Raw genomic sequence first — 12103 nt, 5'->3', positions numbered from 1 at the left:
CCATAGGCCCGGAGTCCTTTTCCCAGTTTCGATGCACTGAATACTACATTTAACTCCAAACATCACTCGAAAGCGATTCATTAGATGCTAATACATTAATAGTTACCAATTTAAGTTTCCATTATTTAAATAGACACTTTTTCTCAAAGGGAAATTGGACACCTTTTGTTTTATTAGATACATTAACATATTAATTTCAAGTTTATTTTCACGTAGTAATATCGATGGTCGAAAGGAAGCTTGCATAATAGCATAAGATACTGTACAATCTTCTAGCGTTGTTCCTTAAAGTCATCTATACCATCGGAGAAATGTGATCCTATTACATCCATGATTGTTTTCGTTCTGGATGATTTCCGACAAACCCGGTCAAGAAAACCAAGAATGGCCGAGAGGATTCGTCGCACTGGCCACGCGTCACCTCATAATCTGTAAGCCTTCGGGCTGAGCAGCGGTCGCTTGGTACGCCAAGGCCCGTCAGGGCCGTGTGCCATGGAGTTTGTTTTGTTTGCTTTTGATATCTGACAAGAATGTACTGCTACGAAAATTTAGTAAACTTTGGGCTGGGAAGACTCGCTATTAATGTAAACCCACGTAAAATGCTGTTAGTACACACTGGGGGAGTTTTGTGACCATTGGGGTTTCCCCAGGCACGAAATGCTGAATCTTTGTAAGGGCAGTGTGTCATAGCAATAAGGGTGTTTAGCCTTAAACATCCAGATTAATCTAACATTGAATCTGGGTGGTCTGTCAGTCCCGTACAAAATTAGGAAGCTAATGTTTCAGAAAGTATAATTGTGAAATGAAATGAAATGCCGTATGGCTTTTAGTGCCGGGATAGCCCAGGACGGGTTCGGCTCGCCAGGTGCAGGTCTTTCTATTTGATTCCCATAGGCGACCTGCGCGTCGTGATGAGGATGAACTGATGATGAAGACAGCACATACACCCAGCCCCCGTGCCATTGGATTTAACCAATTAAGGTTAAAATCCCCGACCCAACCGGGAATCGAACCCGGTACCCTCTGAACCGAAGGCCAGTACGCTGACCGTTCAGCCAACGAATCGGACAGTATACTTGTATTTAAATTCGATGAGGTGGATTGATGGCATCAAGGAAGCCACAGCTCTCAATTTAGAAAGACTTCGGAAAATAGTACACGACAGATAGAAATGGCGCACTTTGGTCTATGGGGTCATGGAGAGACGGAAGCGACTAAACGACTAACAACAACAATTTAAAATCGTCAGTGGGAGGCTTAGCGAAGCAGCGCTTTTTACGAAAATATCGCAAACTTTAGGCTGGTAACGCTTGGAAGTATGGAGACAGCTGCTCGACTAAGCAGTATGTGCCAAACTGTCAGTGGAGATATGGCGTGGAATTACTTTAATAGACGAATAAGGAGAAGTGGTGTCTTGGAAAGTAGGAAAGATGAAGATGATGTTAGAAGTCAAATCGAGAATTTAGGGCAAATATTCGTTTATAGGAAGATGATTTAGGGATTGGAATACTTTACTAAGGACGATGTTTGATAAATTTCCAACTTATTTTCAAATTATTGAAAAAACGTAATGTTATTGGTTTTACGACTCACTAATTACTTTTGACAGTTTTCGGAGACGCGGAGGTACCGGAATTTTGTCCCGCACGAGTTTTTACGTGCCAGTAAGTATACTGACACGCGGCTGACGTATTTGAGCACCTCCAAATACCACCGCACTGAGCCAGGATCGAACCTGCCAAATTGGGTTCATAAGGCCAGCGCCTCAAACGCCAGAGCCACTCAGCCGGGCATTTAAGAAAAGTCTAAGTAAACAACTGATAGGGTTTATACCACCTGAGTGAGAGCCTTAAATGCAGTTCAGTGGCGATTGATTGATTGATTGATTGATCGATCGATCGATCGATACGGAAGGAAATGCGAACTCCTGCATAATACCTCTCTGAAAGCGAAAATAGTGTTCCAAGTTTTCACACTACTTCACTGGGAATTAAATTAATGAAAAATGAAAATCCACAGCCTGTTTCCAGTCATTCGACAGGGTCAGGAATGGAATGAATGAAGCCACAATCTAGCGGCGAGGATAGGACCTGTGCCGGCTGCCGAAGCCTGTCGCACTTCTCTGGGGCAATGATTAATGAATGACAGATGAAATGGAATGATATTTGAGAGTGTAGCTGGAATGAATTATGATAGGGAAAACCGGAGTACCCGGAGAAAAACCTCTCCCGCCTCCGCTTTGTCCAGCATAAATCTCACTTGGAGTGCCGGGATTTGAACCACGGAACTCAGCGGTGAGAGGCCGGCGTGCTGCCACCTGAGCCACGGAGGCTCCTGGGTATTAAATTAATGTTTACATAAATTCAACATGACTTTGCTAGGTCATCCCTGTTTATTACCGTGTTACAGTATTTCAAGTTTAATTCCTGGATGTAAGGTAGTACCCTCGGGGGAGGTTAGGAGTGTTAAAACCCCTCAGAATAAAAGTGAACTTGACAAATTTAAACAGCATAGCCTATACGAGTTTTGAAATAGCCTGAAATAAATTAGAGATGATATAAAAACAAGCATTTGCAAAATAAACCATTGAATTTAACCTATAAAATCTGTGCCACCTTTAAATGTTTCTCTACGAATATAGTTAACAAATTTACTGGAAACATAAATGAAAATTTTAATTTTGGTGAGATCTACGGATTGCTTGTTTTTATGTTCTCGGTACATTTTACACAATAAAAATCAATTTCAATAAACATAATAATACTTTTATGTTATCGAGCCACTGAAAGACTTTTTAAATGAGTCAAACCTCTAAATATTTTTTACAACGTACAGTGAAACATATTTTACCTCCATATCTAAACAAATGACAAATCTTTGTGTCACAGTGCACGCACGTATTAAAACATATTCTGCCCACCAGACCGCTATGAATTTACCTTTCTACTTCTCCCATTGAGTTGTAAACGGTACTGTTTTAAATTTTTTACATTTTTCTTTCCGTAAAATCTATCTGAAAGTAAAAAGAATTTGTGACTATAGCTTTTGTTTTTGGACCCCAGCTCCATCCAAATCCTAACCCCCTTCGAAAACAATTCTTGGGTACGGCCTTGTCTGGATGTATGTGAAAATGGTCCCCCTACGTCCAAATAAACGAGATAACCAGTATTCCATTAGAAATTAATGAAGAAAGGATACTTACCGTTACTTTCTCCACTGTAACTTTCGGTCTGGCGGTGAAGTAAAGAAGGAAAACTAAATCAACCACGACGCCGACCACAATACCCACTTCTACACCAAGCCACAGACTGGTGATGAAGGTGGAAAGAAGAGGCACAAGGTCCAGTCCTGTTTACAAACAAGCAAACATGTTTTATCACCAGAACAGCTTACATAAGACGTGTATTGAGGAGTGTCACATAAAATAGCTCTTACTGCTGTATCTCCAAATTGGACCGAGGATCTCTACATCAACCATGAAGAGAACCGCGCAGATGATCACTGCGGACAAAGTGGCTTGAGGGATGAAGTAGAAGTACGGCGTTAACAGGGAGAGAGCGAGAATTACGATGATACCTGAAACAGGAAACAACAAGATCTCAGCTCTGTCTAGCGGTACTGAACTTCCAAACTACACTCAGTTACTTTGGCACCTCGAACCAGAATGAATACCAGGAAGAAATTCCTTAAATCCTACGTTTGAAGTGTACTGGCATGTATGCGAGACATAGACGTACTTAATATATAACTGTATTTTAGTTTATTAGTGTGATGCTGCTGTTTACGATGATGCTTGTTGTTTAAAGGGGTTAACATCTAGGTCATCGGCCCCAATGAACACTAAAATATAGCTGGAAAATATTAATATCTTCTTATCCTATTCTAGTCTTCATAAATTTGCATTTTATGTCTGACAGACTGAAAAATGTACTTACCCGAATGCCCGAAGCAACAGGAATAAGGCGTTCGAGGAGGATAAGGATAGGAAGAGGAATGAAGGAATGCTAGGAGGGAGGAAGTAGAAAGAATAATGAAAAGCGGTAGAGGAAAGCACTTTCCCCAAAGAATACACGAAGGGAAAATGCTGTGGAGAAAGATTGCAATTAACGCGACGGGACGTAAATCATGGGATAGAATGGCAGTTATTAGTAAACAAAGAAGTACAAAATAAATTAATTAAATATTACTCTTACGGAGATATCCGTAGAGCAGAAAGAGGTGAAAGAAGGTGCGGGTGTTGAATGGGTCTAACTACGATATCAGAAATTGAATTAAAACTTTAACAAAGGTTATATTTCTCTTTAAATCACAAACTTAAATTTTTCACTCAGTGAAAAAATGAGGTTACTAGTACAATGACAATTTCAAGAAGTGGAAGATCCAAGATTCAGAACTTTAACAATTTTGGGCTTCAAGCCCCTAATTTACAAATTTACAATTTCGTAAATTAGGTATAATTTAGGCAAGGGCAAAAAACACCCTAATTCAAGAGCACTTTGCTCCAAAAGTTGCAATCTCTAGCCTACCACAGGCACCCCTCACTATTACAGAAAACTTAGAAAAGAGCCTACATGCTCTCTGAGATTAACAGATTTTTAGCAGCCCGCTCAAGGCAACATTACACAAAATCTCACGATCTCTGGCCCCTCTAGGCACAATTTACAATTGAAATTACTTTTACACAGGGGTATCTGCTACCCAAACTACTGGGCCTTCGTGAAAAAGGAACAGGTTAGATTACTGGCCCGAACACAAAATGGAGGCGTACACTTGCACTCCTAAACAATGAAGTATAAAATCCTAACTGGGTTCTCGACCCGATTATACAGGGGCTAATCCAAAGCTACAGAGGTGACTCGAAAGAAGGTTAATTTAATGCATTACAGGAAAGAAAAAACGTTTAACGAAATCATAGTCACCTCAAACCAAGTTGAAGGGAAGCTCGAGAGGGTAACGCACTCTCTATCCCCGATTTACAGTTTTAAGACTTTATGAAACTTTACATTAGCCGGAAGAAAATTTACATTTTAGAAAAAGGTGGTTACATAGTTAGAAATTCGAACCTTCCCCTCGTGTAAGTCGGCGTAGGTAGCTACAGAGAGATAAAACTGATGGCCATTGCCTGGGCTGATGAACTGCCTGGCGAAGAATGGGGCGCCCTGCCTCCTGCCTTAATACACACTCTCAAAAATTCGGCGATGAAATGACAAGGTATCCGGAAAATCCACAGCTTATATACCCGAAGGGAAGGTTTTAGAGGATTCTGGACTAACCTGGACACACCCTCTCAATTTTTATTGGACAATTCAAAAAGCGACAAGAAGCCTGTGATAGGCTGAAAATTAATTACATAAATTTCTAATTGGCCAGATTCAAAACTGGCGGAATGAAAAAGAAGTATTGCCAACCCAAAAATAAATGGACATTGATACAGTTATGAAAACCTAGAAACACAAAACTTCTTTAAATTACAAGTTTTTCCACCTTGCACCAGAGTGCATGACCAGAATTTTTGTAATGACATCTATGGAGGAAAATTTTAAACTTCTTGAAGTACACCAAAACAAAACAAAATAAATCCAATCAGTTCAGGAAACTTAAAAATGACAAACTTCTCAATTATTCAGTAGTGACATCTTCTGATTACTGTCCCAACTTCCTCCAGAAGCAGTTTCACGTTTTATTGGATAGATAGAGTTCATTAAGGCGCTTCTTTTGAATGCACGGAGTTGAGGTGTACTTTCCGGTACAATTACAATAGAAAAATATTTAAAAATAATGGAATATTTATCTGAATATTTTGTTCACTTTACTCGAATCCAAATTATACATTAAACGGATATACCCATGTCTAACATTCGATAGAGAAGGTAGCTCATAGACTGCCATATTGGAGCGAGAACTTCCAATAGTCAAGGTGTCGCAATATAAACCAACCAAAGTAAGTCAGGTATTCCTTACATTTGAATTTAAAACGGAGACTTCGATAGATGCTGACTAAAGGACTTAATGGCAAAAATAATGATGATGATGATGATGATGATGCTTGTTAGTTAAAGGGGCCTAATATCTAAGTCATCGGTCCCTAATGGTACGAAATGACATTAAATGTAATGACAATTTAGAAGTCCAAAATTCATCCACTGACCAGAATTCAAAACGTGATGATAAATGAATGGATGAATATGAATTTAAGATAATCAGCGGCTACTGCTCACAATATTGAAAGTTTAAAATAATTTCAAAATTAATCCATTGACTAGTACAAAAAAGGGGCAGTGAACAATGATTATGAACTTAAAACAATAACTGGATTCGACCTGCAATGCCCCACCTTCCCAGAAATTATCTTAAAAGAATAGTAAATGCTGACTAAGGGGCTGCTTCCAAAGCACAATCCTGAATTGATGATCCTTGTTGTCTAAAGGGGTCCAAAATCCAGGTCAACGGCCCCTAATAACTGTACTTATCGCTAGGAAAGTAAGAACCATGGTATTTCTCATGTGGCGGTACTATTCATGAGTAACGTAGACTAATTACAAGTAGTCTCATAGTTCTAATTCTATCATCCCTTGATCGCTTACAAGCAGGGGATACCGTGGGTGAATTCTTCGTCTGCATTCCCCACGCACAGAGAGTAATGGCAAAAATGACATTGTCTTCTGTTAACATGATGTTTCCTTACAATTTATTTTTGCTATTAAAATCAAGTTGACCTGCCGAGTTGGCCGTGCGGTGAGGGGCGCGCAGCTGTGAGCTTGCACCCGGCAGATAATGGGTTCAAACCCCACTGTCGGTAACCCTGAAGATGGTTTTCCGTGGATTCCCATTTTCACACCAGGCATATGCTGGGGCTGTACCTTAATTAAGGCCACGGCCGCTTCCTTTCCACTCCTAAGCCTTTCCTATCCCATCGTCGCCATCGGTGCATCGTAAAGCAAAAAGCAAAAAACATGTCAAGTAGGCCTACTACTTCGGCCCGCACCCTGGTGGGATCACACGTGTGAAATGTACTGCGCATATGTGAACGTGGCCCAGTTTTGGGATGCACTCCTGACATGAAAACTTTTTTTTTTTTACAAGTTGCTTTACATCGCACTGACACACATAAGTCTTATGGCGACGATGGGATTGGAAAGGGCTAGGAGTGGAAAGGAAGCGGCCGTGGCCTTAATTACGGTACAGCCCCAGCATTTGCCTGGTGTGAAAGTGGGAAACTACGGAAAAAGATATTCAGGACTGCTGACAGTGAGGTTCGAACCCGCTAACTCCCGAATGCAAGCTCGCAACTGCGCGCTCCTAACCGCACGGCCAACTCGCTCGATTCAAAGTAAACTCGTGTCCTCATCCCAAGGTGGAGCACACTTCACCAGCAAACCCCCAATGGAGGTGAACTCCATGCACTATTTCGAGCATGTACCAATCTTCAATCTCTGATAGTGTCCGGAATCGAACCCGGGCCCCGGTGGACGGCAGCTAACAACACTAACCGATACGCTACGGAGGTGGACATGTGAACGGATGTATTCACTACTGAGTGTTTATGTGGTGGTCAGTAGTATGATATGGTGTGTGTATGTTAAGAGGTGTGCATTGAAACTAACACGAATACCCTGTCTCTGAGTCAGAGGAATGTACAAGGTAAAAGGTAAGGGTGTATTCTGCGCGAAGCCAGGTCCGAACCTCCGCAGAGGTGTGCTTGAGCCGGAGTTTATGTACAGTAGGGTGGCCAGCTCCTTTCCGCTCCTCCATTCCCTTACCCCCTACCAACAGCGCATGGCAACCCATCCAAATCTTGGCCACGCCCAATGTTGCTGATCTTCGGGGATCTCACGGGATCCAGTGTTTCAACACGGCTACGGCCGTTGGCAGAGGAATTTACAAGACGAGGCTAAATATCCTTACCTGGCAGGGAATTTGCTCCAGGACGCTCTGAACCGAAGACCGTGACGCTGACCAAGTAGACCACTGAATTCCAACTAGGGGATAACAGTGCACGTATTCTGCGAATTTAAATCCCTTGAAATATCTCGGGTAAGGTCAAACTCCTCATTACCCTCCTCCCCACCTCCCCCCCTTTGGAGTGTTGACGAAAAATATGTCGAAAAAGTTATGTTATGTATATTCACATTTCCGGATTCAGGAAAGTTATATTCATCAGCAATAGTTCATGTAGATATCTACACTGGTGAGTTTCATATCTGACAGATAAGCTCACCGAACAAAAATTAGTCAGCCTAGTGAGCACGCACAGATGGATCGTTAAGTAGTACAGATGGCGCAGCGAATGAGTCCCGTGCTCAACTGCACGCGCACGCTTCTACACGAGCATTAGCGATCAGCGAGGCATTGATATTTCAAGCAGTCAGTGTATGTCAACATGACTAGATGCAAGAATGTGACAGAGTGGCAAAATGGGCCAATCGCTTTTGGCCGTGCCCATGACTATACGGTGCGTATGCAGTTGCTGGATTGGTTAGCGTTTCGCAGCGGACTGTTCAACGTGTCTACAAGCAGTGGCATACAACCAGCCCATGCCAAGCCGCCAGCTAATTATTAGCTAAGTTCCCCCCCCGCCCACACGCCGCCCTGCACCAAGTATTAACTCCTCACCCACGCCAACTGCAACGCCAAGAAAACAGCCTCCTCTTTCCCAACCTACCTCGTCCTGTAAATGTAAACAAGCGTCATGATTTTGAAGCAACATCGGGAGTGGTCACCACTTGGATGGGTGACCCTCCTCTTCTGACTACGTTGGGCTCCGTTTACGAAGCATCAACGTCTACCTCTCCAACCGCCCCGCAAGGGGCCAGGTCATATCCTGACCAGTGAAGACTTAGAAATTGCAATCCAGCTACAACCAGCAAAGTGAAGTTACCGAGAAAAATATGAAGAAAAAGCACTCAAGGCCCGAAAGCGAGGTCGATGGGCTAAAATTCCTCACTGGTCCCTCGGGACCTATGAGAATAGCTGCTTGGAAACACGACGTCAGAATTGTGCTCGGTAAAAGATCCGGACTGAGAGGGACCAAAGACGCGTTTCACGGCTTGTGAATCAAAATCGCTTCCAAACCCGACAACAATTGCTGCAGTCAGTGAATGAAGGTCTATACCAACCTGTTAGCGAGAGAACATTGCAACGGGAATAGTATGCAATGAACATTTACAGTAGGTCATCTCGCAAGAGGCCATTGCTCACACAGGCACATAAACTTGTGAAAATTTAGATTTTATAATTCCACCTTTACAATACTGTAATTGTCTTTATTACAAAGACTACATTAAATTACACTCCTGAAACATGTTTCGTCCTCTTATAGGACACCTTCAGTCACAAATACATAACATTAAAAATAAGGCGAGTACACATTAAAATAAGTAAATGCAAAGTCTTTGTATATTGTGACGCGGCGCGATAGCGTCTTGTCAATCTTCAATGTTAAAATGGTGCAGTGTGAACATGATATGAAGCATGAAGTCTAATTAAAATCATATGTTAAAACTGTTGTTCAAAACAACGAATTGTCAATTATATGCATATATGCACATAATTTTATTTGCATAGCCACTTACGGCCGCGTCACAGTATACAAAGACTTTGCATTTACTTATTTTAATGTGTCCTCGCCTTATTTTTAATGTAATGTTACGTATTTGTATTTGTAACTGAAGATGTCCTACAAGAGGACGAAACATGTTTCACGAGTGTAATTTAATGTAGTCTTTGTAATAAAGACAATTACAGTATTGTAAAGGTGGAATTATAAAGTCTAAATTTTCACTAACAATACGGGCTCTAATATGAAATTTATAACGTGCAGGCACATAAATCTGCGCGTCTTTAACGGGCTAGAAATAATCGAACGTATTCCTATGACGCAGTCGTCGAGTGTACCGAATGCCGAATGAAGCATTTAATCCTGGATGTGTGCTTGGTCAGATTCAAGTCGGGGGTTGGTCTGTGATGTTTTGGGGGTGTTTTTCGTATCATGGATTAGGCTCGCACACTGAGGTGACCACTAACATGAACCATCATGTTTATTTAAACATTCTAGATGATCAAGTGTTGCCTTCCAGTTAGCGTCTGCATGATGGGTATGCTATTGATACCCCGAATGATCAAGATGACAACAGCAAAGTTTATCGGGCTGGACGCGTATGTTACTGGTTTTATGAACACTTCTCCACCCTAATACATCTCGATTGGCCAGCAAAATCACCTGACTTGAACCTCATTGAAAATCTGTGGGACCTGTTGGAACAGCGGGTAAGAAGGACGATATCAGCATCCCGCAATTTGGTGGAATTCCAGGATCAAATCGTCAGCGATGGGCTTAACCTGGATGCGACATACCTTCATAACTCCGTGGACTCACTCCCTAACACAATGCAGGGGGTTATCAAGTCCACAGGCGGCCTTACATGGTATTAAATGACGGTTGTAATTATTTCTCTACGGTTAACTTGTTTTTATCTGCTGAGCTTATGTAGGTGCGAATACTATAGGCAGATGGCCTAACTAACAAACCCTCGTGGACCGGTCGAAACTGTTAGAGACTGCCAGGAACAGAGTTCGGGCCTCTTAAACTAAAGAATAGCAGAAAACAAGGCATGTACCGAACACAGAACGATTAGGAAGATAAAACAAGGTTTATTGACATAACTTGGTATATCAAAGAAAATGAGAACACAAAAAAGTTAAGGGAATACAAAGGGAGAAAGGATACACGCATTTATAATCTTTTAGGGTATTGTGAACACAGTCGAGTCATTTGAATCATAAAATCTAATATTTTGAATTTCAGTATACGCGTCACAGGAGCGTAGCAAAAAGTGATTACAATAATATTTTCTTTCCTTTCTTGACAGAAATAACTAATATTTGATGCCAAGCATTTCTTTCCTCAGAAGAAAACGTTAATGATACGTGAAAGAAACAATGTTTCACATCAAAAGAATACTATCATAGCATCGGAATGGGCATGGCTAGAAATCAATTCATTCCTTTTGAAAAAAGATTACAACAGTCTCCAAGGAGACTGTATTCCCCCAGAATTTTTTTTTAAAACAAAACTGGCAGAAAAGGAATACAAAGAGATTAAGGGAGTTGCCATAGTTACGAAGATAAATAAACATGTTTTAAATGAAATAAATAGAACTGAGAGAAAAATCCCGAAAATGGGCAAATATACAGGTAGATACAGCCGAGAACAAGTGTAAGATAAATTAAAATAGAAACAAAGCAACATCCGTAAGACACGAAAAATAACATGGATCCAGCAATCATACGACATCAACCCACACACACACACACACACACACACACACGCGCGCGCGCGCGCGCGCGCGCGCAGACACCAAAATAAGTAAGGTAGAATAAATTATATAGTGTCAAGACACGTTACGACGAGACTTTTAATAGCATGACAAAAGTAATCATAGGCTCGTGAGCTTGATCCAGATGCATAAATCAACATCCTGGGTTGCAGAAATATAGACAAGACTCACCCAGTTGTCACCATAACCAAATCTCAGCATACACGCTATGTAACACATTCATATCGCCCGAAAAGGCGAACATGAAATGCACAACATTAGCGTTAAACCATATAGACAGAATATAAGCTCCAGCCAGACGTAGAAACCGAAGAGAATGATAAAAGGTCTCTAACAAAAGCACACAAACGAACACATCATTCACACGGATCACATGGACCAGTGTTATATCTTGCCCCTACGTAGGGATAAATACACAACAAGCAGACGATAAGAAGATGAAAGACATAAAAGGTCTGCAGCAACTGAAATAAAATGAATCTACAGAACAAAAATCTCTCACCATGTAAGATCAGCATAACTATGGCAAGCCAAGAAAGGCAAAAGAAATGCCATAGATTCTATTTAATCATAAACATTGATTCAGATCGGATAATCTTATAGCGTAAATAAGGAATATTATTTAAATACCAGTAGAAATCTATTAAAATCATCTCATAGCCCAACGCCTCCATCTTTTCAATCCAAATCATTCTTGCCTCTCCATCAGAGAGTAATAGAAGCAAAGAATTCCCCAGGAATTTCGTTCTGTATATATCTATGATTAG

General features: G+C 41.2%; 1 protein-coding gene across 3 annotated transcripts in view; it reads right to left on the bottom strand.

Moving 5' to 3' along the window:
* LOC136876371 (sodium-independent sulfate anion transporter) overlaps nt 1–12103 on the bottom strand; it is a 289375-nt gene that overhangs the window by 26407 nt on the left and 250865 nt on the right. For all 3 annotated transcript variants that reach the window (XM_067150262.2, XM_067150260.2, XM_067150261.2), the window contains exons 8-9: nt 3436–3576; nt 3203–3348 (exon numbers count right to left, since the gene is read on the bottom strand). In XM_067150262.2, coding sequence (XP_067006363.2) covers nt 3203–3348; nt 3436–3576 — 287 coding nt within the window. The remainder of the gene's footprint in view (nt 1–3202; nt 3349–3435; nt 3577–12103) is intronic.

Source organism: Anabrus simplex, chromosome 6 (genome assembly GCF_040414725.1).
Source record: "Anabrus simplex isolate iqAnaSimp1 chromosome 6, ASM4041472v1, whole genome shotgun sequence".
NCBI classification, from domain to species: Eukaryota; Metazoa; Arthropoda; class Insecta; order Orthoptera; family Tettigoniidae; genus Anabrus; species Anabrus simplex.
This window is presented reverse-complemented; position numbering and strand designations above follow the sequence as displayed.